This window comes from Enhydra lutris, unplaced genomic scaffold (genome assembly GCF_002288905.1).
Source record: "Enhydra lutris kenyoni isolate GAN:26980312 unplaced genomic scaffold, ASM228890v2 scaffoldscaffold34, whole genome shotgun sequence".
NCBI lineage: Eukaryota > Metazoa > Chordata > Mammalia > Carnivora > Mustelidae > Enhydra > Enhydra lutris.
In genome coordinates this window covers 22,118,106-22,144,612 of record NW_019154118.1, presented here as the reverse complement: position 1 = coordinate 22,144,612, position 26,507 = coordinate 22,118,106, and the positions used below count along the sequence as shown (strand labels likewise).

The window sequence follows — 26,507 nt, the reverse complement described above, 5'->3', positions numbered from 1 at the left end:
GGACACGTACAGCAACGCTCACCCTTCTTGGCTTCCTGGAAGATTATATCGGCCCAAGCGCCCTCACAGGCACAGGGAAGTAACACTGATGATTGAACCATGAGAACCAGCTGTAAAACCCCTCACTCGGAACCATCGGAAGGATCTGGGATTCTAGGAAAGCGGTAAGGGTATACGCAGCAGGCAAGGACGGCGGCTGTCAGGGGACGGTGTATGCCTGCTTCTTGGTAGAGAACCCTTGGTGTAGCAGAGATGATCTCCAATTTGTTCAGTGATCAAAGGACACCTCCAGGAAGCTTCAAGGCAAGGAGAGGGTTAATGCTATCAACTATATAAAGCAGGAAAGTATTTATCTTGATTTGTTATACACAGTTGTACCCACCATTTGAAATCTTGAAGGCAATCATGAATGGAAGTCATAGATTGAAGCAAATGTCAGGTGACAAACAGTGCCAGGAGAAAGGTGTGCATGTCAGATTTTTTAATTTGATTTTAAAAAAAACTTATTTCGGCCAGATCAGTTTGTAAACAACCCTATACACACACACACACACACACACACACACACACACACACACACACACACACACACACACCCTTCTTTTACCTTTAGGAGAAAGGGAAACTTGAGTTAGTATTTATGAAAGGATATACGTTACCCTTCTTTAACCATTCCCTTTTTTTTTTTAAGCAGCCTGGATGTGTTTTTATAAATTGTAGACTGTATTTTTTTGTGCCGTTTTGAAACCTAAGAGAAAGGTGCCTTTCTTTGTATTCTTGGGGTGAAGGAGAAAGTGAACCCATGGCTGGAGAGATAATATCGAGCAGGAGACTGTAAACAGAACTGAGGGAGATAACGCGGGAAGGCAGACACACAGACCATTCCCGGAGAGGAATGGGGTTAATGTGAGCTCAGCCATAAAGCAGATTTTTTAAAAACCCACTCCTTCCAAGTCCTTCAGCTCAAGGTGCAGCCAAATATTTGCATAAAGAGCTGGTGAAGGATTCCAGCTTCCTGGTTCATGACATTACGGCATGGATCATTTTCAAAATTAACACCACCTCCTGCTTCAGCAGAGGCCGACAACCCCAGAGGCACGCTATATGGGAGTGAGTATGTCTGTAATCTGAGAGAGAGAGGTGCGGTGAACTTGGCTTCCCAGCACAGATCACGGAGCAGAGCTGGTCCCTTTAAACTTTAAAGGCACCATCTGAAATTTTTTTTTAAAGTCCTAAATTACTCAGTACAATTACCAGTTCAATTGGAAGGTACAGGCTGCTTTACTTTAAATAGTTAAAAGGGATAATCTCATAAATTTCACTAAATCTCAGGTATTCGGGTAGAATAGTGAAAAAAAGCAACTCATACAGAGTTGAAAGACTGAGCATTACCTAGAATGTAGATAGGCTTCAGCTCACGGACAACAGCTTTAAGGACATTTTCTATCGTAACATTTCATAGCTAGTAAGCATGCGTGCCTACTTTTAGCTACTCGGGATTAGCAAAGTTAGGAATTGTGTCCTTGTGGGAGAACAAATTCCCAGGCTAAGCCTCCAGAGAGTAGATGAAAATTTTGAAGAGAACGATGGACTAAGTCACAGAGGGTTGGGATTAAATAAGTTTAGCTCTTATTACTTTGAAATTAAATTGTTTAATAGAAAGGCTGTTTACTGGGCATACTCAAACTATTCCATTCCTCTGTAATCTACAAATCATTTGTGTTCATTTTTATCTGCACTTAAATTTAAAATTTAAGTGGGAAAATCTATTGGGGGGAAAAACCCAAGCAAACATAAAAACTGCATTGAAATAAAGTTGGTTGTTTGTGATGACAACCACCTTTTTTTAGAAAAAAGAACCTGGCTTACCTTAAAGCAGAAGGCACCAAAGTTCATGGAAATGGGAAATGTTCATGGGAAAATGTCTTCACTTCCTCCTGAGAGCACTGAGTCCATGGTCATGTTCTTGCTTTGGCAGCTGCCCGGAGGCAACGGCGTCCACCTTTCATACCCAGCCCCATCATCTTCTGCAGGTCAGTACAACGCGTGTCACGGTTCCCTCAAAATCTCTTTCAAAAGTCCACCTCAGAAAAGTCTCTCAGTGCTTGATTCAGGGGTAAAGATAGACACCACCATTTAATTGGAATCCAACCAATCAGAAGGGGAACCAGGCATAGTGAGTCCAGATCAAGCTCCGCAAGGCAACAAGGGCACACTTTTGTCCTTCTTTCCGAAACGTCTATTTGCTGCTTCCCATTCTGTCCCGAGAGTTAGTTCTTTACATTTGCTCCAGTTTCTCATCACCAAGTCACTGAACTTGACTAACAGATCGGAATCGTTTTCAGAAACTTGTTGTCGTTTTTATGGGACTGTTAGATGGAATACAGGACACCCTCAGGTTCTCGAATAATGCCTTTGCTCCTGTTGATTTAGTGTCTAGCCACCGACAGGGGCTTCCCTCCCCTTCCTCCCTCTCTCCCCGGGAAGCAACTCGAACAACTGCACATTTTCTCAGCCCAGTTCAAGTAACTGTATTACCTACGCCAGCCAGCAGGTAGGTGTTTCAGGAGCTCGGACACAAGGAAACCTGTGCTTGTGGTAGCTCACCCCTGAATGTGCCACTTTCTCTTAACCTTAAGGAACCTTGAGACTTCAAGAAACCCAGTGTTCTAGTGTCATCTAATTGATACACTCTAAACCTGTCTTCTCTGAGCCTTTAAGGCTGGCGATCAGAAATCGAACCTATTTATAATAAAACAGAAGAGGAGTCTCGTTTTCAGAATTCTGCGTGATGGGTAGCTAACTTATTTTAACTCTGTTAGCATGTGAAAATATTTCCTAAGGACACATCTTTGCTTTTTGTACTGATTCACTTTACATTCTTGGTTTCCATTTTTATCATTTGCGTTGCCCTTTTTATCACTCCTCAAAATTTAAGTTACTGAGAAAATATGAAAAGGTTAGCAAAGCTACAAGCCTAAATCAAGAGACTTGTTTCCCATGACCTCAGATGTTTTCCTAAAGCCTTCCTTCTGAGAGGTGAGACTTACTTGAACTACAGATGGGATGTTGATGCCTTATCGTCCAAGAAAGTAGAGTCTTGAGCCATTATTTGACTGTGACAATTAGACACAGGTTGGACTGTCATTCTTTTATTTGTACCCTGGTCATATTTACAGCCACTCTCCCCATTATTAACCAGATTTGAGCAACTGGGACTCGAATTCACTAGAGCAACAAAAAACATCCAATTTGCCTGCCTGTTTACTTTTCTAGAACTTCTTAAGCCCCGCTCCTCCCTAACATGGTAAAATATTCAGAATACAGTATTCTATTCAAAGTCATAAGTGCAACTTTTAAACAAACAAACAAACAAAAAAGTCTCTCTTTTTCCCTTTCTCTTCTAGGGCTGTATTTGGAATCTGAACCGGTTTCTTCCACATCCAATTCCTTTCAACCCCGAGAATTTTCCAGTTGTGTTTCTTGTGAAGAAAATACAAGCTGCATCGACCAGGTGTTTGAGTCCTACCTTCAGACAGAGACACACCTGGACCCCTTGCTCAATTCCACGCAGAGCACGTCACCCTATTTCCCTGACAGCTTCCAAGCTGCCCCTTTCTGCTTTAACCAGAGCCTGGTAATTTATCTCCGTTCTTTGCAAAACCTGATTGTTGCCTCCTCTGGAGTAGTAAGGCTTTGTAAGAGGGTTTCATCATCTCATGAGAAATCATACAGACCCTGTCAACTAAGAAGTCATCCAGGAAACAGCCCAGAAGCCACTTAAAACTCAGTGGGGGTCGGAGTAACCACACATGGCAGGGGGCAAACCTTTGGGTACACACGATTATGATCTCCCAAGGCAGCTACACCCGAGTAAAGTGGTGTGTGCCCATAAAAAGGTTTCCTGGCAATCTTCATTGAATGTTTTCAAACTGTAGTGAAGGCATCTGTGAATTGGAAATCATTGACTTAAGTGATGGTCCTTGGATCTTCGAGTTCTGGAAAATGACATTAAGGCTTCATCAACACAGTACCAAACTGTCATCCCGATAAGGGGTTTTGTTTCATTTTGGCACTGAGCTGGTCCCACTAACTGGTGTTTTGGGTCTGGTATAGGCATGAGAACTCATTTGGGTCTGACACTGCTAATAAAAAAAGAAGCCCTCATACTTCAGAGAATTTGGATTTTCTATTCTTGGAGAACCTCACGTGCTTGAAAATGTGGTATCATTTAAACGCAGTAAGATTTCCATTAGTAGACACCAGTTGTTTGAGATGTCCTTTAGATACTCCTATAGTTTTTTAAACCGTAAAAAGTAAGTTGTTTTTTTTTTTTTTAATGTACATACTTTTTTCTTTTGGCTTGTCAAAAGTCCACGTAGGTATCAGACTAAATTTTCAGGATATGAGAAATTAACCCCAAGAAAATACACACCAGACCCCAGTCACCCAGCTCCCTTCTGGCTTCCAAAGAAGGCTTTCTCAGTAATAATTGTAGACCAGCTTAAGAGAAAGCAGAGGTACATTTCTCCTCTGGGGATAAGACTTCAGTGAGAGTAGTTGTGCATCTTGGAATCTGCCAGACACGGGCGCACTGAAGAGCCCAGTGGTACCTGTGTCTGGTTCGCTTTGCTCTCCACGGTTAAGGGCGTGGAGGAACATCCAAGGTGCCACCTGCGGCTTCTCCTGTGGCCCACAGCAAGATTTGACGTGCAGGTGACTTGAAGCACGATGGGATTTTGTGGTTTAAGAACAAAGCGTCCTCTAAAGTAGGGTTACAACAAAGGAAGCCAGTGAAGCAAGGCGATTTATTGTTGGGGAAGAAAAAGGCAAATATAGACTAAGGTGTCCTGAAATCATGCAGTCAGCAAATAAAATTACTTCTGCAGCCCTGGGTTGGGCTGGGTGTTTTGTTGTGTTGCATTGTCCCCTCCCTACTGTTCTTACTCTTGAGTTAATAAATCCTCTCTATTCAGCTTTTTGAATCCTGTCTAACTGATCAAGCTCTTTGTTCCCTGGCTTTCTCTAGACCCCAGGATCGTCTTCGGATTCCTCCACTCTGTCTGGTTCCTTAGACTACAGTTACTCGCTGGCTCAGCTACCTGCGTGTGCTCCGGAGAATTACAATTCTCCCCCTTCTCTGGACCCCAGAAACTGTGGCAATCCCTCAGAAGAGTACTCCTACTCGCACTTGCCCTCGTACGCTCAGTATGACTGCTTCCCCTCCGCCGGCCCCTCGGTCTGCTACTGCACGTCCTGTGAGGCAGAACATGTGGACACCCTCAGAGCGGCAGAGTGCTTTTCCTACCCCAGCACAGACTATGTGAACTTGGCCCCCTCAGCAGCTGTGGCCAGCGAGTTCTATAAAAGGGGAACAAACTGGGACATCTGCTATAGTTAATAGCAATTGCATTACATTGGAACACAGTGTGAGTATCTCGGTCCTTCGGCCACACCAAATGACAGCTTGAAACATGCAGCCTGTTAACAAAGTATCACAAAGCCCCGTTCCCGTGTCACATTTCCAATGTTCTGATGCTCGCTTAGGCATTAGTACGAAGTCGTCAGATCTGGTCATCGTGCCACTCCTACTTTGTATGCTTACAGTTAAAATTGTCGTAGGGAGTATTCAGTTTTCCTTTTCTATGTAACGAACAAATTCTAATTTTTTTAACTAATAAATTTTGTATTATGAAACGTTGGCTTATTTTTTTTTTAATTTTCTGATGAGAGTTTCCAGTTGCTTTGAATAATACCAATTAATTCTGGAAATCACCAATTACTTCTCAATATATTAATCTCACTAATTCATGAATTTTAAATTAATTTGGCAAGATGCCTGGGCTGTCATAGGGATGGAGGGTAGACACAGCTGTGATGGCTGAAAGTGAGAGGCGGCCTCACCTCCAAACGAGGGTGTACATCTTGGAGCCACATCAGAGAAAGACATTTATGAATCATTATAGCTTCTTGTATCTAACATTAGTCAACGAAATGTTAATATGTCCAAAAGGCACATCTTGCCTACAGCAATATTAACCCATAGATCATTCTTTTTCATGTCCAAAGTGTTGTTTTGTAAACTTTCTGGGCAAATACTTGATCTTTTTTTCTCCTGAGAACCGCCATGCTGTTGATGGACCACAAAGTCTGGAATTCGTTGTTACCTCAGATTTCCAAATTTCCACAGTAAGTCCTTAAACATGCGCTGTTACTCGTTTTTTACAGGTTGGTTGTGACCATCGACCACATTGTTCGTGACTGAATTTCAGAGTTCACTGCCTCTGATTAATCCATTTGAACGAGCCCAACCGTCGTTCAGGGTAAAGAGGAGTTACTTAAGTTACGCATGTCAGAGTATACTGTTCCATCCTGTTTGCTGAGGGCATGGAAGCAGAGGACCTAATCCCTGCAGTGAGTCCCTGAAGTCTTGGGGGAGTGGGCGTTTTCCATGTCCCAAGCTTCCGCACAATGGCACCAATGGTACCATTGGTCCTGGCCACAGCTACCATTTTCCGAGCCCTCCCCGAGCACCAGAGTTGCCTTCGGGTTTTCTCAGTCCTCTCTCCTCTCATGCAAGCTCCACAACAACACTGATGGCAAAATCAGGAGTCTGAGACAGAGAAGTCAAGTCACCCACCCAATGTTACCCAGTCAGGAAGTACCCAGGCTTGGGTCTGAAGAACACCGGAGCTGTGCTTTGTACTCACTCTCTGGAGGTGAAAAGTCTGAGCCATCGTTGGTGAAAGACTGCTGTGGAACCTGTGAAATCACCCCCCACCCCATTAAACTCCCACTTCCTCCTACAAACACAGGTGTGTCCCCCACACAGCCAGTCAGAGTTCTCCAGAAGGGCCAACTGTCCACAGATATGAAGGTGCCAAGCACGAGAGCCAAGGCCCCCACTCTGGGGACCGAGGGAGAGAAGCTGACAAACCACCACCTCTGTGGGCCTTGTTCTGTCAGGAAGCAGACAGGCTTTCAAAATGACATGCCTAATTGTCACCTCCCTGGGGACTCCACTAAGGCTTGGGCAAACAGAACAAGTTGCAACCTGCCTCCTGGGATAGTTGTGCCCAGGAAAAACAATCACTGCCTTTCTGAGATGCCAATAAAATGAAATTTTTTAAAGAGTTTCCAACTAAATGGAAACGGGCCTGGCATCGAGAAACATCTGTTGGGACAGACGGAAACCGCGGCATGCCCTCTGCCCCACCCCACCCCGGCTGTCCCAAGGGACAAAGAGCAGAGAACCCAAAGATGACCAAGGCTTGACACAAAAATATCCTTTTCCTGTTGCCTGCCTTTCTTTCTTTCTTTCTTTCTTTCTTTCTTTCTTTCTTTCTTTCTTTCTTTCTTTCTTTCTTTCTTTCTTTTCTTTTCTTTCTTTCTCTGCTTCTGTCTTGCGCCTTCCGGATCCGGTATCTTGCAGATCTCACAGGGACTGCTTGCTCCTAGCTTCTTGTTCTTTCTTCATATGTCCCTTAGTGTTGGCCTAAATCTAGTTTGGAAAAAGATTCAAAAAAGACTGTGACACACGGGCTAACATAGCTCACGACACCTTAAACTGGTCCTGAAGAACTGACCAGATATTTGGGCCAACAGGTCGACCGCGCACGAGGAGGTGAATGAACACGACCCACCGGTCTCCCAGGCACTAGCTGAGTAGCTCACACTGAGCAGCTCGGAGCCCTACGGCAGCAGGGAGAGCACCACCCACAGTGCTGGCACAAGCCAGAGGGGCTCTCATCACCGTGTCCTGGGGAGGCTGCAGAAAATCCAGACGCCTGTGCCTCGGAGTCAGAAAGGAGGATTCAGTAAGTCTGTGTCCAGTAGGATTTCTTTAACTCTTTATTTTGAAATTATAGGAAATTACAAAAATAATGCATAGCCTTTTTCCAGCTTCTCTCAGTGGTGACTGACCCTCAAATAACTATTGTATAATATCAATATCAGGAAGGTGATATTAGTACGATGCTAACCAGACCATGGATATCATTTTCTTTACAGCATGCATTTATATGTTGTCGGTGTCTGGAGGTTTCTTTTCTTTTTTTTTTTTTTTTTTTTTAAGTTTTTTTTTTTTTTTTTTTACAGAAACCACAAGCAGGCAGAGGCAGGCAGAGAGAGAGGAGGAGGCAGGCTCCCCACCGAGCAGAGAGCCCGATGCAGGGCTTGATCCCAGGACCCTGTGATCATGACCCGAGCTGAAGGCAGAGGCCTTAACCCACTGAGCCACCCAGGTGCCCCTGTGTAGAGGTTTCTATGAATAAGTATCAGTATGTTTTAAACTCCCCTCCCCCAGGAGAGCCTAATACACAGCCAGGGCTGAGAACCAGTGGTTTTGTCCAATCAACCCTTATTCCACCGGCGAGGAAATCGAGCCCAGAGTAGCTAAGTGACTTGTCCAAGGACGCCACTGTCTCTCAGCAGGGAAGGCAGTGAACTTTCTCAGTCCAAAGATCTTTACTGTATGTGCAGTTGTTACAAGTCAACAAAGTGTTATAAAAAAGAGCAGATTGTCTTAGGGTTGAAGCAAGAGAGGAAGGGGCATGTGCCTCATTTTTGAGGTCACTTTAAGGGACACACACAAAACACAACCTTGGGTAGCTCTTCCAACCTCATCAGGTTGTTGACAGGCAATTGTTTCAAAATTCCACAAAAGCATGGGTCTCGGACTATAGTCCACATCCCCCCACATTCATTATTATCATTAATGGGCTCCAACCTGAAGGGACCGCAGGGTGGGTGTCACATGGGAATTCTTCGACTTTCTCTCTGCGTGCCTCCTCCTTTCTTCGTGCTGCAAAGGGACTTTGCATGTTTGGGGATACATGCCAGACTTAAAGCCACCTCTGGCCATGCTCTCCCTCTCTTCTCATCTCTGCTTTCAGGCCCTGAGCTGGACATGTGGGAGAGATTGCCTACTTTCTGCGGGGCTTGGTGGCTCCACTTTAGGTGTTTTTTGGCCTGAATAAGGCACAGAGATGTTTCTTCCTTTGCCCTCAGCCTGCTCCCAAGCGGTGAGCCTCCAGCTGCTCCCTGTGTCCAGTGCGGCACACTCTGCGAGCAGAAGCAGACGAGCACTCCAGGAGGTCTCCCTGCAGCTGCTTCCAGTCTCTCTGCTGAGGGTTCTCTGTGCTACTCGCAGCCAAGCTTTGTGAATGAGAAGATGAAGAGGATGAGGTCTGCCCCCCGACATTCCTCAGGGGCCAAAGGAAGGAGCAAAGCTACAATGGGCTTGCCTGCCCCTTTCGGACACTTGTCTTTTTTCTTGTGGAAATGACTGGAGAAGCGAGAGCTCCCCAGTGAACTGGAGGGGGGGCCATCTGCAGAGCACGTAACTGAGCCGTCCCCTCTGGTCCGCCACGGGCAGCCCGAGCCTCGGTTCCACCGCGGGGGGAAGGCGCAGCCCCTTCCTGCAGCCCAAAGGGGAGGAGTAGGAGTCCAGCTTCCCAAACACTGACCCCATTATCTCCACACAAAACAGTAGAGCCCTGACTTCAGAGCCCTCGAGCCAGACAGACCTGGGTTTGAATCCTAATACCGCCACTTACTTGCTCTGTAATGTTGGACAAGGACCTTAACCTCTTTGGGCTACAATTTAGTGACCAAAACGCACAAATCACTGGGAGTAAAACCTACTCTCGTTTTTATCCTGGGGATAACTGGTGGAACGTTACTCTCCTTGATCACAAGAGGCTCACACCACAGGCATCATCCCAGGAAGTCCAGTGACATGGCATGGCCAGGCCCTCCAAGACCTTTCCAAATCCTCCAAGTTACTGACACAAGGGCCATCCCGTCTTGGACGGAATGGGGATTCTAGGAACACCGTCAAGGGCACAGACGTCTAAGAAGGGTCATATTCAACCCTTTGGGAAAGCCTCTCCTGCCTTTCTGGCTTTTATGTTTTCTCTGCACTTCAGGAGAAAATCATGCTTCTGCTGACATCAGTGGGTCACAACTACAGATGGGGTTCCCCAGCTACTTTGGGTCCACCAGACCACCCCTCTGCCCCTGTCTCACTTGGCCCCCATCATCAACCAACAGACTGAGTATTGTTAATTCCATTTTATAGACAAGAAAACTGAAATCCAGAGTTGGAGTCAAGTGCCCAAGTCAGTAAGTGAGAAGACCATAATTCAACCACAATCTGTCTAATCCCACAGTTTATGTCCTCGTCCCCCAGGGGAGGTCCTAGATGCTCCTAGAGCAGAATTCTTCTGAGTGGGGAGTTCGCACTGCTGACCCTGTTTCAGGTGTCCAAGGCGATGATCTCCATCCATGTTTAGCATTGTCCATCAGCAGAATGAGGACATCTTTGATTCTGGCAACAAAATGCTGAATTGGAAACATGCAGAACGGAAGAGCAACCGAGGCTTTGGTCAGATTACCGGGGCCTCTACGGGGAAACGCTCCAGTATAGCTCCGTTTCACATGATTCCTTGGCGCTGTTATTTTAAATGTCCTAAAATGCAATCAGAAGGCCCCTTTAGGAAGCATTCTTGAGAAGAGCCTGGAGTCACTCTTCCACATTCCAAAGACATTAATTGTGCAGCTACTGTGTGTAAAATGCTGCCCCAGGCTCTCTGCAGGAGGAAAGGCCATGAAGACACCGTCCCTGTCAACAAAACCTCCCAATGCTGTGTGAAATTCTCCTCCAGAAAATAAGCTAGAAGAGACGCAATCATGGAAGTGCCAAACAAAAACATAATAGACATACGAGTGCCGCGGACTGGCAGAGAAGCATTTAGTGACAACCAGCCCTCTTCGTTCTTCCCCACAGTGAGTGCACGCAGGTGGCTAAATGCATTTGTTGAGCTCTGGATTTTCAAGGACCTCTTCCAGGGAAGTGACTCGGGAAAGGCTAAGACTGAAAACAGGGGAAGCTCAGTGGGCGAGATACTTGAAATGTGCCCGGGGATTTGGTTTTAGCTCAATTTACTATTTGAAGGAGGCGTAGAAGACAGGACCAGCCATCCAGGGCGGCCACAAGCGACCATCAGCTGTGGAAGGTGCCCCAGCAGCAGCGTGAGCCACAGCCAAGGAGAGCAGCTTGGAAGGTGGAGGGAGGACAGCGGGGTCCCTGCCTTGATCTCTGCGGCACAGGCACAGGCCACAAAGGACACGGCCTCACTGAGAACGAGGCTGACACCTGCCTCTAGAAAGTCCCTGCATGTGCCCGGTGGGGTGCAAGTTCAGACATGGTCCCTAGCCTCGCGGAGCCCACACTTTTGTCAAGGAGGCAAGGTGTCAGGGGTAGAGACCAAAATCAATGCCTAGAAAGGGGGAGAGCTGGGGACAGAGAAGCTAGAAAAAAGGAAATAGAGGAGGCAGAGGAAGTTGAAGGAAGGAAGGGAGAGAGAAAGAGAAAGCGGATGAGGGAAGGGAGGGAAAGAAGAAAAAGGGTACCGAGTCTATTCCGAGAACGGGTCCCGAATACAGACTGAACAGAAAGGACGGACGTGGGGACCCTGGAGCGTCCACTGGTGGGTGCACCCTGACGCCTCCAGGGACAGGAACCCCCTCCCACCGCATGAGAAAGGAGGGGGGGCCATGCAGTAGCCCCCTCCTCTGCAGGGGACCTTGACACCGCAGGGGGGGGGACCCAGGCGCACTCAGAGGGACTTGACGTTTTGACAGCTTGTGCTGGGCAGGGCAGACCGGGTTCCCTGTCCCTTTCTTTTTCTCTCTGCTTAAATTTTAATGAACATATGAATCACCTGAGGGGGGATCTTGTTAAAAATGATTGTTCATTAAACAGGTTTGGGGTAGGGACTGAGCCGCTGCATTTCTGTTTTTCTTGAGGTGTAATTGACATATAACATACCCATTTCAGGCGTCCAAGGCGATGATTCAGTATTTGTATATGTTGCAAAACAATCACCATGATAAGTCTAGTTAATATCCATACCAAAAAAAAATTTTTCTTGGGTGAGAATTGTTAAGATCTACTCTCTTAGCAAATTTCAAATACGCGCGGGAGTATCGTTAACCAGAGTCACCATGCCAGGCTCTGCGTCCCCAGGACTTACTTCTCCTGTAACCGGAAGTTCGTACCTTCTGATGGGCTACCTTTCCTTAAAGGAAGGCTTTGAGAAATTCTTTCTGTCTTCTATTCCTTCTACTTCCGCCTGTGAAGGTCAGGGGGATGACACCCCCGTCAGGGCTGGAGGGTTGGAACGAAGAGCCAGCCAGCTCCCGAGCCCCAGCTGGATGCCTCCGAGAGGGCCAATCCCACCACCGTGTTTCCAGCCCTGGACCTGGTTCGTGTGACCGTCCCCTGCCTCATCCTCTCCCCGACCTCCTCTCACAGAGGGGTGCAGGGCTTTCCATGCCTCTCCGTGCTGGCCGCTGGGCAAGGAAGAGTAAGCCGAGGTCTCAGACCTCCACGAGGCCTGACTGCAGGAATCAATCCTGGTCCCATGCGGTCCTCTAGGAGGCCCTTGCTCTCTGGCAGACCTCACCACAATCAGCTTCCAAGTGCTTGTGCGGACAAGTGCAAGGCCAACGGGAGGAAACAGTGCTAAGTTTGGTTTTTAGAAGCCACAGTTTCTCCAGACACACTGACTTTTTTCTCCATTTGCTGGAGAAAAATACAATTCTTTTTTTTTTTTTTTTTAAAGAAATTTATTTATTTGACAGAGAGTGAGAGAAGGAGAGAGAGCACAAGTGGGGGGAGCAGCAGAGGGAGGGGGGAAGCAGGCTCCCTGCTCAGCAGGGAGCCTGATGCAGGACTCGAGCCCAGGACCCTGGGATCATGACCTGAGCCGAAGGCAGAGACTTAACCCACTGAGCCACCCAGGTGCCCCGAAAAATACAATTCTTGTTCAATCCACTAGACCACCAAGTGGAAGGGGTCAGTCTGCTTTCTGAAACTCAGAGGAGAACCACGAGTGAACCAGAACTAGCCCCCGTCTCCCACCCAACCCTGCGTTGTGTGCACCTGACTAGGGCTTTGGAGCGGCAGGCTGGCCAGCCAGGGGTTTGGGAATAAAGTTGATTTCAGGCTGAACTGATCAAAATCAAACCCCCAGGCCAGTGAAGACTGTTTTTTAGAGACTCTCCCTAAAGCCAGACCCACCCTGCCAAAAAATGTCTCCATAAAAACACCACGTAGTCCCTTGAGAGGTTTTTTTTTTTGGCAATAACTGTCCAGAGAAGTTTTACAACCCTCTGAAATCGTCAAGGTACCCTCTCTGCTCCCTGACAGGAGACCAGTGGTGCCTCATATAATTAGTCAACTTCTCATAAAACGTCAGACTTTTGGCCTGAGATTGTTCTCAGAGATACACTATGCAAATATCCAGCTGGTAACACCTGAGAACAGGAATTTAGTTTGGAAAAACACAGTGATTAGGAAGCCCAAGGATGGGCTCAGGGTCTCCACTGGCCCAGAACATCTTTGTGAGGGTCCTAGGGGTCCTGGCTGAGGTTTGCAACACAGGAGGCTCGATCCCAATGTGACACTTCCTTCTCACTCTGGGTTTCTTGGAAGTGATCTTGGGCAAGTGCCCTAAGCGGACTGAGCTCGTTTGCTCGCCGGGATAATAATGCTAATGACGTCAACCTAACCGGGCTCCTACAGATGCCAAGGGGAAAGGAGGGGTCAAGGGACGCAGGCCTCCTAGCGTGAGCAGGGCTCAAAGAGTGGGGAGGGGCACCGGGTGGCTCAGTGGGTTAAGCCTCTGCCTCTGGCTCAGGTCATGATCTCAGGGTCCTGGGATCGAGCCCCACATCCAATTCTCTGCTCGCTGGAGAGCCTGCTTCCTCCTCTCTCTCTGCCTGCCTCTCTGCCTGCTTGTGATCTCTCTCTGTCAAGTGGATAAATAAAATCTTAAAAAAAAAAAAAAAAATGGGGAAGGAACCTGCCCAAGATCCCACAGTGGTGAGCTGCAGTTAAACTCAGGGGGGCCGCACACGCCGAGTTCTCTCCACTAAGCCCTGGATACGATGGGCAAGAGTCACCTGCCGGCATCTTCACTTGATGGTTGCTACGGTTCCCAGATGGGTCGTATGTGTGAGCTAAACCCCTCCTCGAGCCCCATGTCAGCCCAGCGGTGACCTCTCAGGGGTGAAGCTGCGTCACAGTCACACGGCCTGTCCGAGCAATTCGGTAAAGCACAGAATTTCCACCTGTTCAAACTCGGCACAGAGTGCTTTGGGCAGCTGCGGACCTGGAGTTGGGGGTCCTCCAAGCGTGAACAAGGCAGATAGCATCAAGCCTCCCAGCACACTCTCGTACTCATCTCTGCATCCTCCTCTCTGAGCACTGTTTGAGAGCTCGGAACTCTCACTATTCCAGACGCAGCTGAAACCATTGAAAATGGTGATTATTAATTTTACAGAGCATGTGGCAACTAGGTCAGGCTCTAGAATATTTGATACTCAAAATGAAACTAAAGGTAAATAACTTTTATCCATCCCATTCTATGGTAAGGAACAGGAGGCCTCGAGAGTCGAGGTGACCTGCCCAAGGACATACAACGGGGGAAGATGGGCAGGATTCAAATCCAGGTCCTCTTACGGAAGAACCAGGTTTGTCCCAGGAGGCCCGAAGCCCGGTCGATGCTACAGAGCAAGCAGCCGCTGAGGCATCGCCCTGAACACGCCCGCCGCCCCTGCAACCAGGCCAAATTCTCAAAAATGCAAACTCGAAGGATGGGCAGGATGCAAATGTGTACACAGCTCCAAGTGGATCAGCCCTGACCGAGACACCCCAGGTGGCCACTTGGCCGTGGAATGTGCCCAGCCTGATAAGAAGGCAAATGCCCGGCACCTTGTGCGCCCAGAGCACAAGTCAGGTTTCGCCACTGGGCTGTGGCAAGGCAAAAGTCACCCGTGGTCTCCACCTGCCCGGACTGGTTGGCACTGATGCCCACAGCCTGTCAGGCATGACAAGCCCAGTGGTGGGTCCAGAGGGGGCCTCCTCGAGCCCTAGGCAGCATTCCCAAAGGCTTCCTAGTGAGGAACACTTCCAACACTTCCAAACCAAGCCTCCGCCTCTCTGAACCCCACCCCTCCTTCGAGGTCAGCTCAAGCCTGCCCTCCATGGTACAGACTCCAGTGCCAACCAGCCACTTCTGGCCGTGTGCCCTCAGGTCATTCCATGCCTCTGAGCCCCGGTGCCCTTTTATGAATAAAGCAGGAGTGAACATGTTCACCTCCCAGGGCTCTGATAGGGACAGAGCAGTCCAGCCCTATGGAGCCTGGCGCATAGTAAGTGCACAGTAAATGAGAAGTGTTTCCTCCCTCCTCCTGGGGACACTCCTTCCCTGCATTTCCATTCCTCTCACCACCTTACTGTTATGTCACACACTGGCTGGCATCTGTCATCTTTCTCCAGTCCGAGGTAAGTCTTGTCTCTCCCAGATTGCCTTAGAGCCAAAAACAAAACAAAACAAAACAAAAACCACACACACACAAAACTAAAAGAAGCAATCAAAACCAATCTTTCTCTCATGTCTGCGCCCACAGTACAACCCACCAGTTTGCAGGTGGGTTGGGGCTGCTATTGGTCAGTAACACATCCGACAAAGGATTAAGCACTCCGTGAAAGTCTGTAAGTACGGTGTACTGTACTGTGTTGTGGGAATCTCATCCTGGCAAAGTGAAACAGACGCTCTTCTATTCCGTCTTACAGGTAACCGAGTTATCTGTAGGTTAGGGACGGTTAAATGAATCGCCCAGAGTCACAAGGACAGAAAGAGAGGAAAATCAGGATGTGAATCCAGAGCACATGCTCTTAACCTTTATCTTAATTAAAATTATGTACAGTCTATTCTGTTGGACCAGAGTGTCCCACAAAGAAACCTACAGGAATTGAAGGAAAAATAGACCAAAGGAAGAACCAAAATGAGTTCTAGGGGAGCCCCAGTGTTGCCTGGCATCTTCCTCTCTGATCCAAGATGGACCCAACTATCAACCAAGCAGCAGCCCCCAACCCACTCGTGCTAAATCCACACACAGAAAACAAAGTGTCATATCCAAAAGCAGTGGGGAAAAATCCTCTTACTTAGAATTTTCTCTTTGTTTTCTTCCTTAACCCCTAAAAGGACCTAACTGCCTAAAGGGACCACAGGATGGAGGAGACTCAAATGATTTCTACAGGGAAAAAATAATCTTGGTTTTTAGTGATCAGCTTTATGGCAGGAACTGCCAAGGAAGTGCTGGCTCTGGAGTGTTAATTCCACCTGTCTGTTATACCTCAAATTAACACCATTTGCATATTGGCTAGAGGGCTTTGGAATTCAGAAATTCGTGTGCTGTGACTTGAAAGCCAAAATAAATCAATCAAAGCCAGCCAGGACATGTTCCCAGGAGATAGAACTGAAATGCACAAGAATCCATCCACCCCAGTGGGTTTGGGGTGATTTCCCTGCACACGGACTGTCACCGCTGGCTGGGTCTCACCACCAAGTCTGGCCTCCCCTCTCCAGAGTGCTGGACGGGGACCATGGCCTGGCTTTGTCAGTCACTCTATGCCCAAGCTCTAAGCATGGGGCCAGTTGAAGGGGCTTTGGGCCCTCGTCGATGCTTGTAGGCTCAGGGACAACGGCAGATTGTCAGAGAAGGTAGCCGCAGGACCAACGTCTTCCTCAGACAAGGAGTGATTCCAAGGTGAGACAAGAGGAATGCACTCTTGTTCTAGACCACGACCTCTGACATATGGGACCACCTTTAACTGAACCAGCCAGCAGCTCCAAGATCTGTAATATTATCCCTGTTTTATAGATGAAGGAACTGAGTCTTAGAGAAGTAAAGCGATTTGACCAGCATCACGAAGTTAGTAAACGGAGTCAGGATTTGCACTCAGGGCTGCCGGCCCCAGGGCTCACTTCCTTGCACTGGGTCATTTGCCCCGCAGGGGCCAGCGTGAGCAGCCTGCAGACATGAGTGGGGGTTCTTATCTGCACATACCACAGCCCGGCAGCTCGGGTGCCCCCTCCTGGGTGGAAAGTCAGATGGGATGATAACTGGGGCTGAAGGTCAAGTGAGATGGCCCCAGGGATCACTGTCTGACCGGTTCCGCATCTTCACGAGGGTGCTTGGCGCCTGGCAGCAGAGACAGGGGCTGGGTGCAGGTCAAGGCCACAGTCTGGGACAAAGGACAGGCTCCTAAAGGCCCCCGGAGCCCCCCAGCCCCTACCTGCCCGCTGGCTGCAGGGCCCTGGGCTTTACAGATCTGCCCCAAGCCCTGTTCTCTCTCTCTCCAGGCTTCTGGCCTGTCCAGGACTCGGCCCCAGTCTGGCTTGGCGACACACAGAGGCCTGCAGGAGCATCCCCTATGGCCACCAGCCCCCCGCCATCCCCCACCCCCAACTTCACAAACACACATACAGTACGTGCTCCTCTGGCTCAAAATCCATTCCTGGGTACAGAGGGATCGGATTCAAAGGGTGAGAGCTGCGGCCACGTGCCTCATTTTTAATAACAGAAGACAGCAAAGAGAACAGAATCATCAGCTACAGAGCATCTCCTCTCTGCCAGCCACCGTGCACATAAATGCCTTTTTTGAACTTCTTGAAAATTCAAAAGGGGAACAAATACAGTAACAGCCTCCCCGTACCCAAGGCCACAGACAATAGCAGTTAGGGGCATAGGCTCTGAAGAAGAGTTTGCTTGGGTCCAAGTTTTGGCTCCACTGACGTTTGCCCTTAGGCCAGTTACTGCACCCCTGTGTGCCTCAGTTTCCACTCTCATCCGTCCTTCCCTGGTCTCCAGCCTGCTGGCCCACGCTGTGGATTTTGGATCTGCCAGCTCCCTTCATCACGTGAGCCAATTCCTTACAATAAATCCTGCCCCTACCCCACCTACTTCTGGAAAGCATAAGCCCTTCTGCTTCCTCTCGAGCTGGGGACAGCCAACACAGGTACCATTGACCCAGCCCAGAGTTCACTCCTCAGGAGAGCTGGCCCAGCCCTGGCACTTGGGGTCAAGCATTGCTCTCATGGTTGTATTTACCTTGGTTGTCACAAAGGTCTTTATCTCCCCGACTTCCAGCCCAACAACAAGGGTGGTACCTGGTAGGGGCATCATGGTTGGGGGGCTTGCTCTCACACCGAGATCCCGTGGGCTGTTTCTGAAGTCTTGTATATCAGTCCATTATCCTCTACAAAATTTCCTGAGTCACCGAGACACTCGATCACTTTCCCAAGGCTCCACGGCCAGTAGATTTCAACCCAGATTTGCCTCCAGGGACCACCTCCTACTTCTACTTATTGTGAGCATTAAATTAGGTAATAAACCAATAACACACATAAAGGGATTAATAAGCACTACGTCTGGCACATTTTAACTGTTCCTAAGCACTGGCTTCTCTCATGGGCATTTTTGTCACCCAACTTTTACAAAGGATGGAGACTTAAAGCGTTCCATGGTTTTCTCAACGTTACTCATAGCAAGTGAAGGTCAGAGCCAAGACTGTGCCATGCTGATAGGAAAGTGAAACCCACCAAATGAAAGCATGACCACTTTACTGGCAGTCCCTCAATGGCCTCGAAGCCTGCGCATTTGCCACACAAAATGTGAAGGAAGTGAGGGTTAAAACGCTATTTCAAAGTATTTCAAAGGCAAAAAGAACAAAAAAGTATTTCAAAGGCAAAAGGTGACAACTCAAAAGCACAAGAGCATTTCTTGTAAATGTCTAGTTGGCATGAAAAGATGATGAATGTCCACGCTTATATGGCCTTCCCCCTCTCCGAGGCTGGCCTGTCAAGGTTGAGGTCATGGCTTGCGACTTCTAGCTCTGCTCTGAAATTGGCTGGTCATTCATAGCCCGTCATCCAGTCTTCTGCCTCCAGGAGATGGCGCCTGGGTCCAGTCCAGGTGTGAGCTCGCTGTACTTAAGGATTTTCCAGGAAAGACAGCTTTGAGTGCCCCCGGTCATCATTTCTTTCCCATGTAGCTTATGATCATTGTCATCGATTCTTCATAGGTACATGGCCACACGCTATGAGCTTTTCATATATCATCTCAATTAATCCTCACAACAGCCCTCTGAACTAGTGAGATTGTTGGCTCCACTTTGCAGATGTGAACACTGAGACTCAGAGTGGCTGTCATCTCCCCAGCTTTGAGGCCGTGAAGCCACAGCGCGTATCACTTACGGCCTGCTGCCTCTTTGTGCTGTTTCCACTAAAGCCCATTTTCTCTTGCACTGTCCTCCTGGAGAGATGGTACTTTTCCCCAACATGGGTGTAACCATTTTAAAAAACAATTTATTGGTGCAACCACTTTGGAGAATCATTTGTCAGTATCAACTAAAGTTTTAAATTTGCATACTTTAGCACACAGCAGTTCTCCTTCGTCTGCCATAGAAAAATGCTCAACAAAGCACACCAGGAGCCACGTCCACGGATTTGGGATAAAACATCACGATGATGGAAATTCGGCAACAACATAAATGTTCACCAACTGTGGAATGACAAACAACACAGGAACCAGACAACAAAGGCATGTACCCGTAATAGGAAATTCTAGGCAGTGGCAGACAGCAGTGAACGAATCCGCCGTGCTTACCTGGAAAGAGCATCAAGACATGAAGTGAAGGAGGGTCCAAAATGCTGGTTATGAGCACAGCTCTGTGTAACGACAAGTACCGAGCAATGCTGATGGTTTCTATGCATGTACTCACGTGACTGTGAGGTAGGAAGCCCTGATATTACATGAGCCACGCTGAGAATAATGACCCCTTGAGGAGGGGAAAGTGACAAAATCTAGGGGATGTTGAGCGAATGGGATTCCTGCCTTATCTGAGCAGTTTTAACTTGTTCACAAGAATTCCGTATTCCTGAGCTACTTGTGCAATTATAGTCAATTGCAAATAAAGTTGCTTTAAATATTCACATTAAAGGAACAGTAGCATATGGTGTTAAAGGCTGCAGTGTAGACTTAGACAGACCCTAGCTTCCAGGAGGACTTGACCACTCAGTAGCTGTGTGGCCTTCAGTAAGTTTACTGAACCTCTCTCTCTGTCTCATTAGCCTCATCTATAAGATGAAACTGGTAATAGCCCGTCGCTCAGAAGCTGTAGTGAGGAAATCAATGAGGTAAAGGAGAAGGCACTTTGCGCCCAGAGCCTACAAGCTCAGTCATTATTGGCAGCTGGTGTTAATCCTGAAGACCTGTGTGACTTGTGCCACGGAGCTGCAGGGGTCTCCTGGGGAGCAGTAGATGCCCCAACACCACTGCAGGATTTCTACCAGGGAGCTCTGGACAGCTCATGCTGCAACCCCCTCCCCAACACACACACACACACACACACACACGCACACACACACACACGGAGTGAAGACACAGAAGGGCAAGTGATAGCCGACAGGGGAGCTGGGTGGAGAATGGGAGTGACAGCTCTTGTCCGTTGAGATTAGAGGATGTTCATGGAAGCAGGTCCTAGGACTTGGGACTCATCAACCATCCTATCCCTGGCATGGCTGAGCCCCTCAGCTCTTAGGGCAGGAGATTCCCCCAGGGGAGACCAAATCCCTAGTATAAGTCATTTGGAAATAGAAAGGAGGAGAAATGCTTCCTGTAAGTCCACCACTCAGCTGACCCTGCAGAGAGCTGGCTGAGCAGGGAAGCCAGACAGGGCAGACCCAGATAATAATGGGGGCCTGCGGGGAGGTCCAGTGAAGAGGATGGGAGGGACCTTTCCCAGAAAGGAAGGGCTAGAGCCCCAGGCTCTGTCCGGCCCAGCCCAGCCCAGCCCAGCCCAGCTCAGGCCAGACGCAAACTGGTTCTGGGAAAGAGGCTGCTTCATCTCCATCCAAATCCCAATGACTGCCTTTGGGGAAAACAGCTCGGTCATCTTGCCCTTAAAGCGAGGGGACTCTCCTTGGCACTTAGCCAGGGTTCACAAACACAGGTCCTTGGCATTGCTTTACAGAGCCAGTCCTGTGTGCCCTGATTAAATACTGGTGATAGTGCTACCTGCCTTATCTCGACTCTGCGCTGCCCTGGTCCCCAAGGAGCCATGCAGGGTAGAATTCACCTCCCACACCGAACACCAAGAACTCTTTCAAGAGCCCATCTCTGCAAAGAAACTGCTCTAAAATACGTAAAATCCAAATGCATACACCGACAAAATCAGTTTTCCGACTGTTAAACCCTAAATAAAAGTCTCCTTCAGCCATCTGGGTCTGGGAAGTGAATGACAGGAATGCACCTGCGGGACTTAATAAATCACTCATTAACTTTCTCTGCCACAGGTGACCTGGGGGGGGAGGGGTGTGAAGGGCCTGACACGCGGGATCCCTGTTCCCTGTGCCTGAGGCTGCTGACCATCCAGCCCTCCCCCACCCAGAGGCCCGGGGCCTGCTGGGTGTGACGGAGGGTCAGAGCGCCAGACCGGAAGTGACGTTTTGAGGGGGCAAAGGTTATCCTTGATCTGGGCTTGTCAAGTCCACCCGGGCCGGCAGACTATTCCAGAACCCGGGCCTCTTCGCCGTGTCTTCCCTGGAACATCCCAGACCCCTGCTTAGGACTCCTGCCTCTCCCTACCCAGCCCGCTGCAGGGGCGAGATTAGACTACGATGATCTCCCTGGAGATGAGGAGGGGCGATCCCATCGATCCCATCGATCCCCGCCCTCGGTCTCCTGTGGACGGAGGTCATCGGGCGCCCCCTCACAAGGAGGCTAAGGAGGGTGGGCGCTGTAACTCCCCCAAGCAGGGGCCCTGCTCTGCAGGGGTGAGCCAGAGGGTTCTCTCCCCCTTCACCTACCCCCATTCCCCCGGAGAAGTGAGTCTGACCAGAAGCACGATCGCGCAGGACTGAGTGTTCAGTTCGCGCGGCGTCCTGAGCGCGGATTCACTGCCATCCCCGGCCTGCTTCGCCCCTCCGCAGGTGGCAGATCGCCTAGGGATGGAGTCCAGAGTGCAGTGAGAGAGGGGACACGTGTCTCTAGAACCCTGAAGATGGTCTTCGGTTCACGGGAGAATGTTTCTGGTGATCCCATGAGAGGATCCCATGGGCGACAGAGCGGGACCTCTGAGAGATGGGGTTTTCCTCACACTTCTCGGTGCCAGCACTCAAGACACCAGGCTCCAGGCTAAGAGCCTTGCGTATATTGCATTATCTCCTCTAATCTTCGCGGCAATCCTTTCAGAACCCCCTTTACAGATGGGGGAGCTAGGGCGGAGAGGCACCAAGCCACTGGCCCTTGGTCACATGGCTACGAAGGGACAGAATCTGGATTTGAAACTAGATCCATCTGACCCCATAGACCCTGGTCTCAGCCAACCACCCAGCACGACTGCGGCGGTTAGGAGAATATGAAATGAATGAATAACCATGAAGTTCTTAGAGCAGAGCCTAGAACATAGTGCTCACTGTGCGAGCACTTATTAATTAACAAGTCTTGTGGGACCATGGGAGAAGATGACCTTGAGCATCCGTGTGGCCAGGACAGAGTCACAAGTGCAGGAGTCATGGGACTGGAGCCAAGAGCCTCCCAGCTCTCTCTGCCCGGTTCAGACTCCTGCCTGTACCCCCAGCCCCAAGTGGGGAGGAGGAGGTGAGAGTTGCCCCCAGCACCATCCCCACCCCTAACAGGAAGTTCCACTTACACTTTACTGTCCCTGGGGCTGGAAAGGGCAAGAGTGATCTCCCACCAGGGCTCCCAGCAATGGCGCCATCAGCCCCCCCACCCCGAGCCTGGGACGTTACTACAGCTGGAGTTCCTTTGCATCGGGATTGCAGCTCCCCGCGGGAGCTAAGTCTGCATTATGCAAATGACTTGTGCCAGGACTCTCCAGAAATTACCAAGCCACGGGGGATTTGTCTGACTGCTTCACCCTTTCCATCCAGCTCCAGACTGAAAACAGATACCGTTGGTCAAGGCACAGTTTCAGGACTTGACAAGCCCAGTGAGCAGAGGAGGACCGCTCAGGACGGGTGTACGGGCACACACTCATCCCCTCCGTTTGCATGGTTTGCCCTGCAGCTGCTTTGAAGGCCAAACTCTGCCTTCCCACACCTCTTGAAGGGGAATGTTTTTCCTCCAGGGGATCCTTGGGGATCACCTACAGTGGGAGGATTCCTACAATGGGCCCTAGGGGCTCAGAGTCATTTACTCTGACTGACAAGGCTGGGGAGCAGTTGTCAGAGAGGGTGGTATTTGAATTGGGCACCGGAGGTGAGTCAACAGAGAGAAAGGGCGTGTCAAGGACACAGAAGCAGAAGGGTCTACAGTTTAAGAATAGCAAGTGACCGAAGTGAAGTGGACTGGGAGGCAAACAAAGGCAGAGTGTATTTTTTTGTTATAGAAATCACTGTAAAGCTAGGAATATTTAATAGAATCACAAGCTCATGTCCGTGAGTTATATAATTCACCACTTGTGCAAATGACTAACAAACAAACAAACGATTGTCTATATTCCCTAGGCAGATTTCCTTCACCAGGCAGGCATGTGGGCATTGGAGGTTTCAAAGCAAAAGATGAGGTCAGCACAAACTCAAGCTCATAATTGGTATTTGCATAGCCGAGCTCCCCAGTCCAGCTGGAGCAGACAAGCCCCAGGAGGACCAACAGCTTGGCCACCTGTGGCTTAGTTTGCCAGGTGAGAAGCAAGGAAAGGCTGCTTCAGAGAAGGTCAGGCTCCACATGTGAGGGGCAGCTCAAGACATCAGCTTTTCTGATGGCTTCCACAAGGAGGAGTCATCGAATCTTCGAGCCGGCAGGTGACCAAGCAGAGAGCATCTGATCCCTCCCTCTATCTCCAGGCCAAGCTGTACTATGTGCAACAAAATGCAAACACACAGCTGACACTCCTCAAATGCATCTTGGAACCGTGAGGCTCACAGCCCAGACCCCCTCTGAGGCCCAGAGATCTTAATGATTCCATTCACCCTATAGTGACCACATCTCACTGCCTTTATAACCAAAAGGTTATTCCTTAGAGTCAGCCTGGAGCCTTGGAGAGGAACTGTGGGCATCCGTGTCTTTAGATGTTAGAAAGTGGACCACGTCCTCAGTATAGGCTTCCTACATTTGCCCTCGCTTATCACCAGGCATGCCACACTGGATTTTTCCAATTCTCCTTCCACTTCGTCTACGAGAAAAGCCTATCATAGCAGCCAAGAGCCAGACATTGGAGCAAGATAGGAATCCGGCTCTGTTTCTACTCACTGACCACCATGCTCTTGGGAAAGTCACTTAATTCCTGTGGACTCAGTTTCATCTCTGTAAAATGCAGGTAACAGCATCATTTTCCCTGTAAGACTGCTGTGGAGATCAAAGGAGAATGTAAAAGCTGAATCCGCTCAGAAATAAGGCAGTATAAATATAAAATGCTATAGTATTAGTTCTCCTTACAAAGGAGGACCAATACTGAGCAAACAGTAAGCACAAAGGGACTAAAGTGGTTATATTAACATGAAATAAAGTAGACTTCAAAACAAACAGTATGACCAGAGACAAAGAGGGATATTTTATAATGATAAAAGAATCTTTTTACAAAGAAGGCATGACAACCATAAATGTGTATGCGCCTAATAACAGAAATTCAAAACACACGAAACAAAAGTCAACGGGACTAAACACAGAAATAAATAAACTCACAGTCATGCAGATTTCAACACCCCCTCTTACAGCAATTGATAGAACTGGGCAAAAATAACCAGTAAAAACATAGAAGACCTAAACAATACTATCAACCACCTTAACTGAAATAACATGTATAGAATACAACAACCAACAATTATAGAATTTCATTTTTTTCCCCCAGAGAACATGGTATGTTCGCCAAGAAAGACCAAATGGTGTTCCATAATACAAGTCTTAATACATTTGAAAAGATTGCACTCTCATAGATTATATTCTCTCACAATAGAGTTAAAAGGCAAACCAGTAATATTATGATATCTGGAAAATGCCAAAATACTTGGAAAGCAAACAGAACATATCCACATACCCATGGGCCAAGGAAGAAATCACAAGGAAAATTAGAAAATATCCCTGATTTAATCGTAATGAAAATGCAATTTATAAAAATTTGCAAAACACAGCTAAGGTAGTGTTAAAGGGAAATTTATAGAGAAATACGTATATTTAAAAAGGTATTAAAAGAAAACTCAATGACCTTAGGATATGCCTCTAAAATATAGATCAAATATAATTCTCAACCAGGAGTGATTTTTATTCCCTAGGGGTTATTTGGCAATGTCTGGAGACATTTTTGGTGTCACAGTTGGGTGAGGGAGAGCTGTTAGCATCTAATGGACAGATGTTAGTTTTGACCCTAACCATCCTGCAAAGCATCAAACAGCTTCCCATCACAAAGAATTATCTAGTCAAAAATGTCAATGGTGCCAGGGTTGAGAAACCTTAATTAAATATGGCATCAAAAATATTCCCACAAGGAAAGCTATAGGCCCAGGTAATTTCACTGGTAAATTGTAGCACACATTTCAGGTGAAATGAACACCAATCTTACACAAACTATAATAGATTATGGAAAGAAAACACTTCCCAGTTCATGTTCTGGGGCTAGCATAACCTGATATCAAAACCTGATAAAGAGAGTGCATAAAAACTACAGGCCAATAGCCCTCATAAATATAGATGAAAACTTTTACTAAAAAAGTTACATTTTGGCCTAGTGAGATTTATTCCAAGGATACGAGGTTAATTTAAATTTCAAAGAAACCTATCCACGTAATTCACCATATTGACAGAATGAAGAAGACTGGATGATGATTTCAATGGATCATAAAGACATTGGGGAGGGTATGTGCTGTGGTGAGTGCTGTGAAGTGTGTAAGCCTAATGATTCACAGACCTATACCCCTGGGGCTAATAATACATTATATGTTAATTTTTTTTAAAAGATCATATGACAAATTCAGCACCATTGTGATTTTTTTTAACTCAGAAAATTAGAAATGAAAGGTTATTTCTGTAAACTTTCCTCAATCTTTCCTCAATCAAAGGGCATCCATTAAAAACCTACAACCAATATCATACATAATGGTAAATATTGAATGTTTTCCAAGATACTCATTTAATTTCAACAAAAACATCAAACAAATCCAGTGGAAAAAAGAAAGGCTTTTCAACAAATGGTATTAGAAAAAAACCTTGATTCCTATCTTATACCCCACCAAAAAATGAGTCTTAGATTTCAATATAAAACATAAAACTACCAAGCTTCGAGGAGAAAAAAGGATATCTTAACAACTTGGGATGGCGGAGGGTTAGGCAAAAATTTCTTAGATAAGACACAGAAATAAATACCCATAAAAGAAAATTCTGAGGGGTGCGTGGGTGGCTTCAGTGGGTTAAAGCCTCTGCCTTCGGCTCAGGTCATGATCCCAGGGTCCTGGGATGGAGGCCCCGCATGGTATGGGGCTCTCTGCTTATCAGGGAGCCTGCTTCCTCCTCTCTCTGCGTGCCTCTCTGCCTATTTGTGACCTCTGTCTATCAAACGGATAAATAAATATAATCTTTTTAAAAAAATTCTGCATCAGGGGCGCCTGGGTGGCTCAGTGGGTTAAGCCTCTGCC

The 26,507-nt window shown here is 47.9% G+C and overlaps 1 protein-coding gene across 2 annotated transcripts; it reads left to right on the top strand.

Annotated features, from left to right (window-relative positions):
* Window positions 1-679: 679 nt before the first annotated feature.
* LOC111153836 (colorectal cancer associated 2) lies at window positions 680-5,693 on the top strand. Of its 2 annotated transcripts, XM_022513094.1 has the most exons (4): window positions 680-1,110; window positions 1,979-2,033; window positions 3,408-3,637; window positions 5,030-5,693. In XM_022513094.1, exons 1-4 carry the CDS (start codon window positions 1,105-1,107, stop codon window positions 5,399-5,401), a joined length of 663 nt encoding a protein of 220 aa, XP_022368802.1. In that variant the 5' UTR covers window positions 680-1,104; the 3' UTR covers window positions 5,402-5,693. The 2 variants fall into 2 exon arrangements, with proteins under 2 accessions (XP_022368802.1, XP_022368800.1); XM_022513092.1 differs by lacking the exon at window positions 680-1,110 and having other exon boundaries at window positions 1,884-2,033; window positions 5,030-5,652.
* The last annotated feature ends 20,814 nt before the right edge of the window (window positions 5,694-26,507 follow it).

Coding starts and splice junctions, on each gene's coding strand:
- LOC111153836 (XM_022513092.1), top strand. CDS start 1,895: ATGGAAATGGGAAATGTTCATGGGAAAATGTCTTCACTTCCTCCTGAG. Junction 2,034..3,407: donor AGCCCCATCATCTTCTGCAG/GTCAGTACAACG, acceptor TTTCTCTTCTAG/GGCTGTATTTGGAATCTGAA. Junction 3,638..5,029: donor TCTGCTTTAACCAGAGCCTG/GTAATTTATCTC, acceptor GGCTTTCTCTAG/ACCCCAGGATCGTCTTCGGA.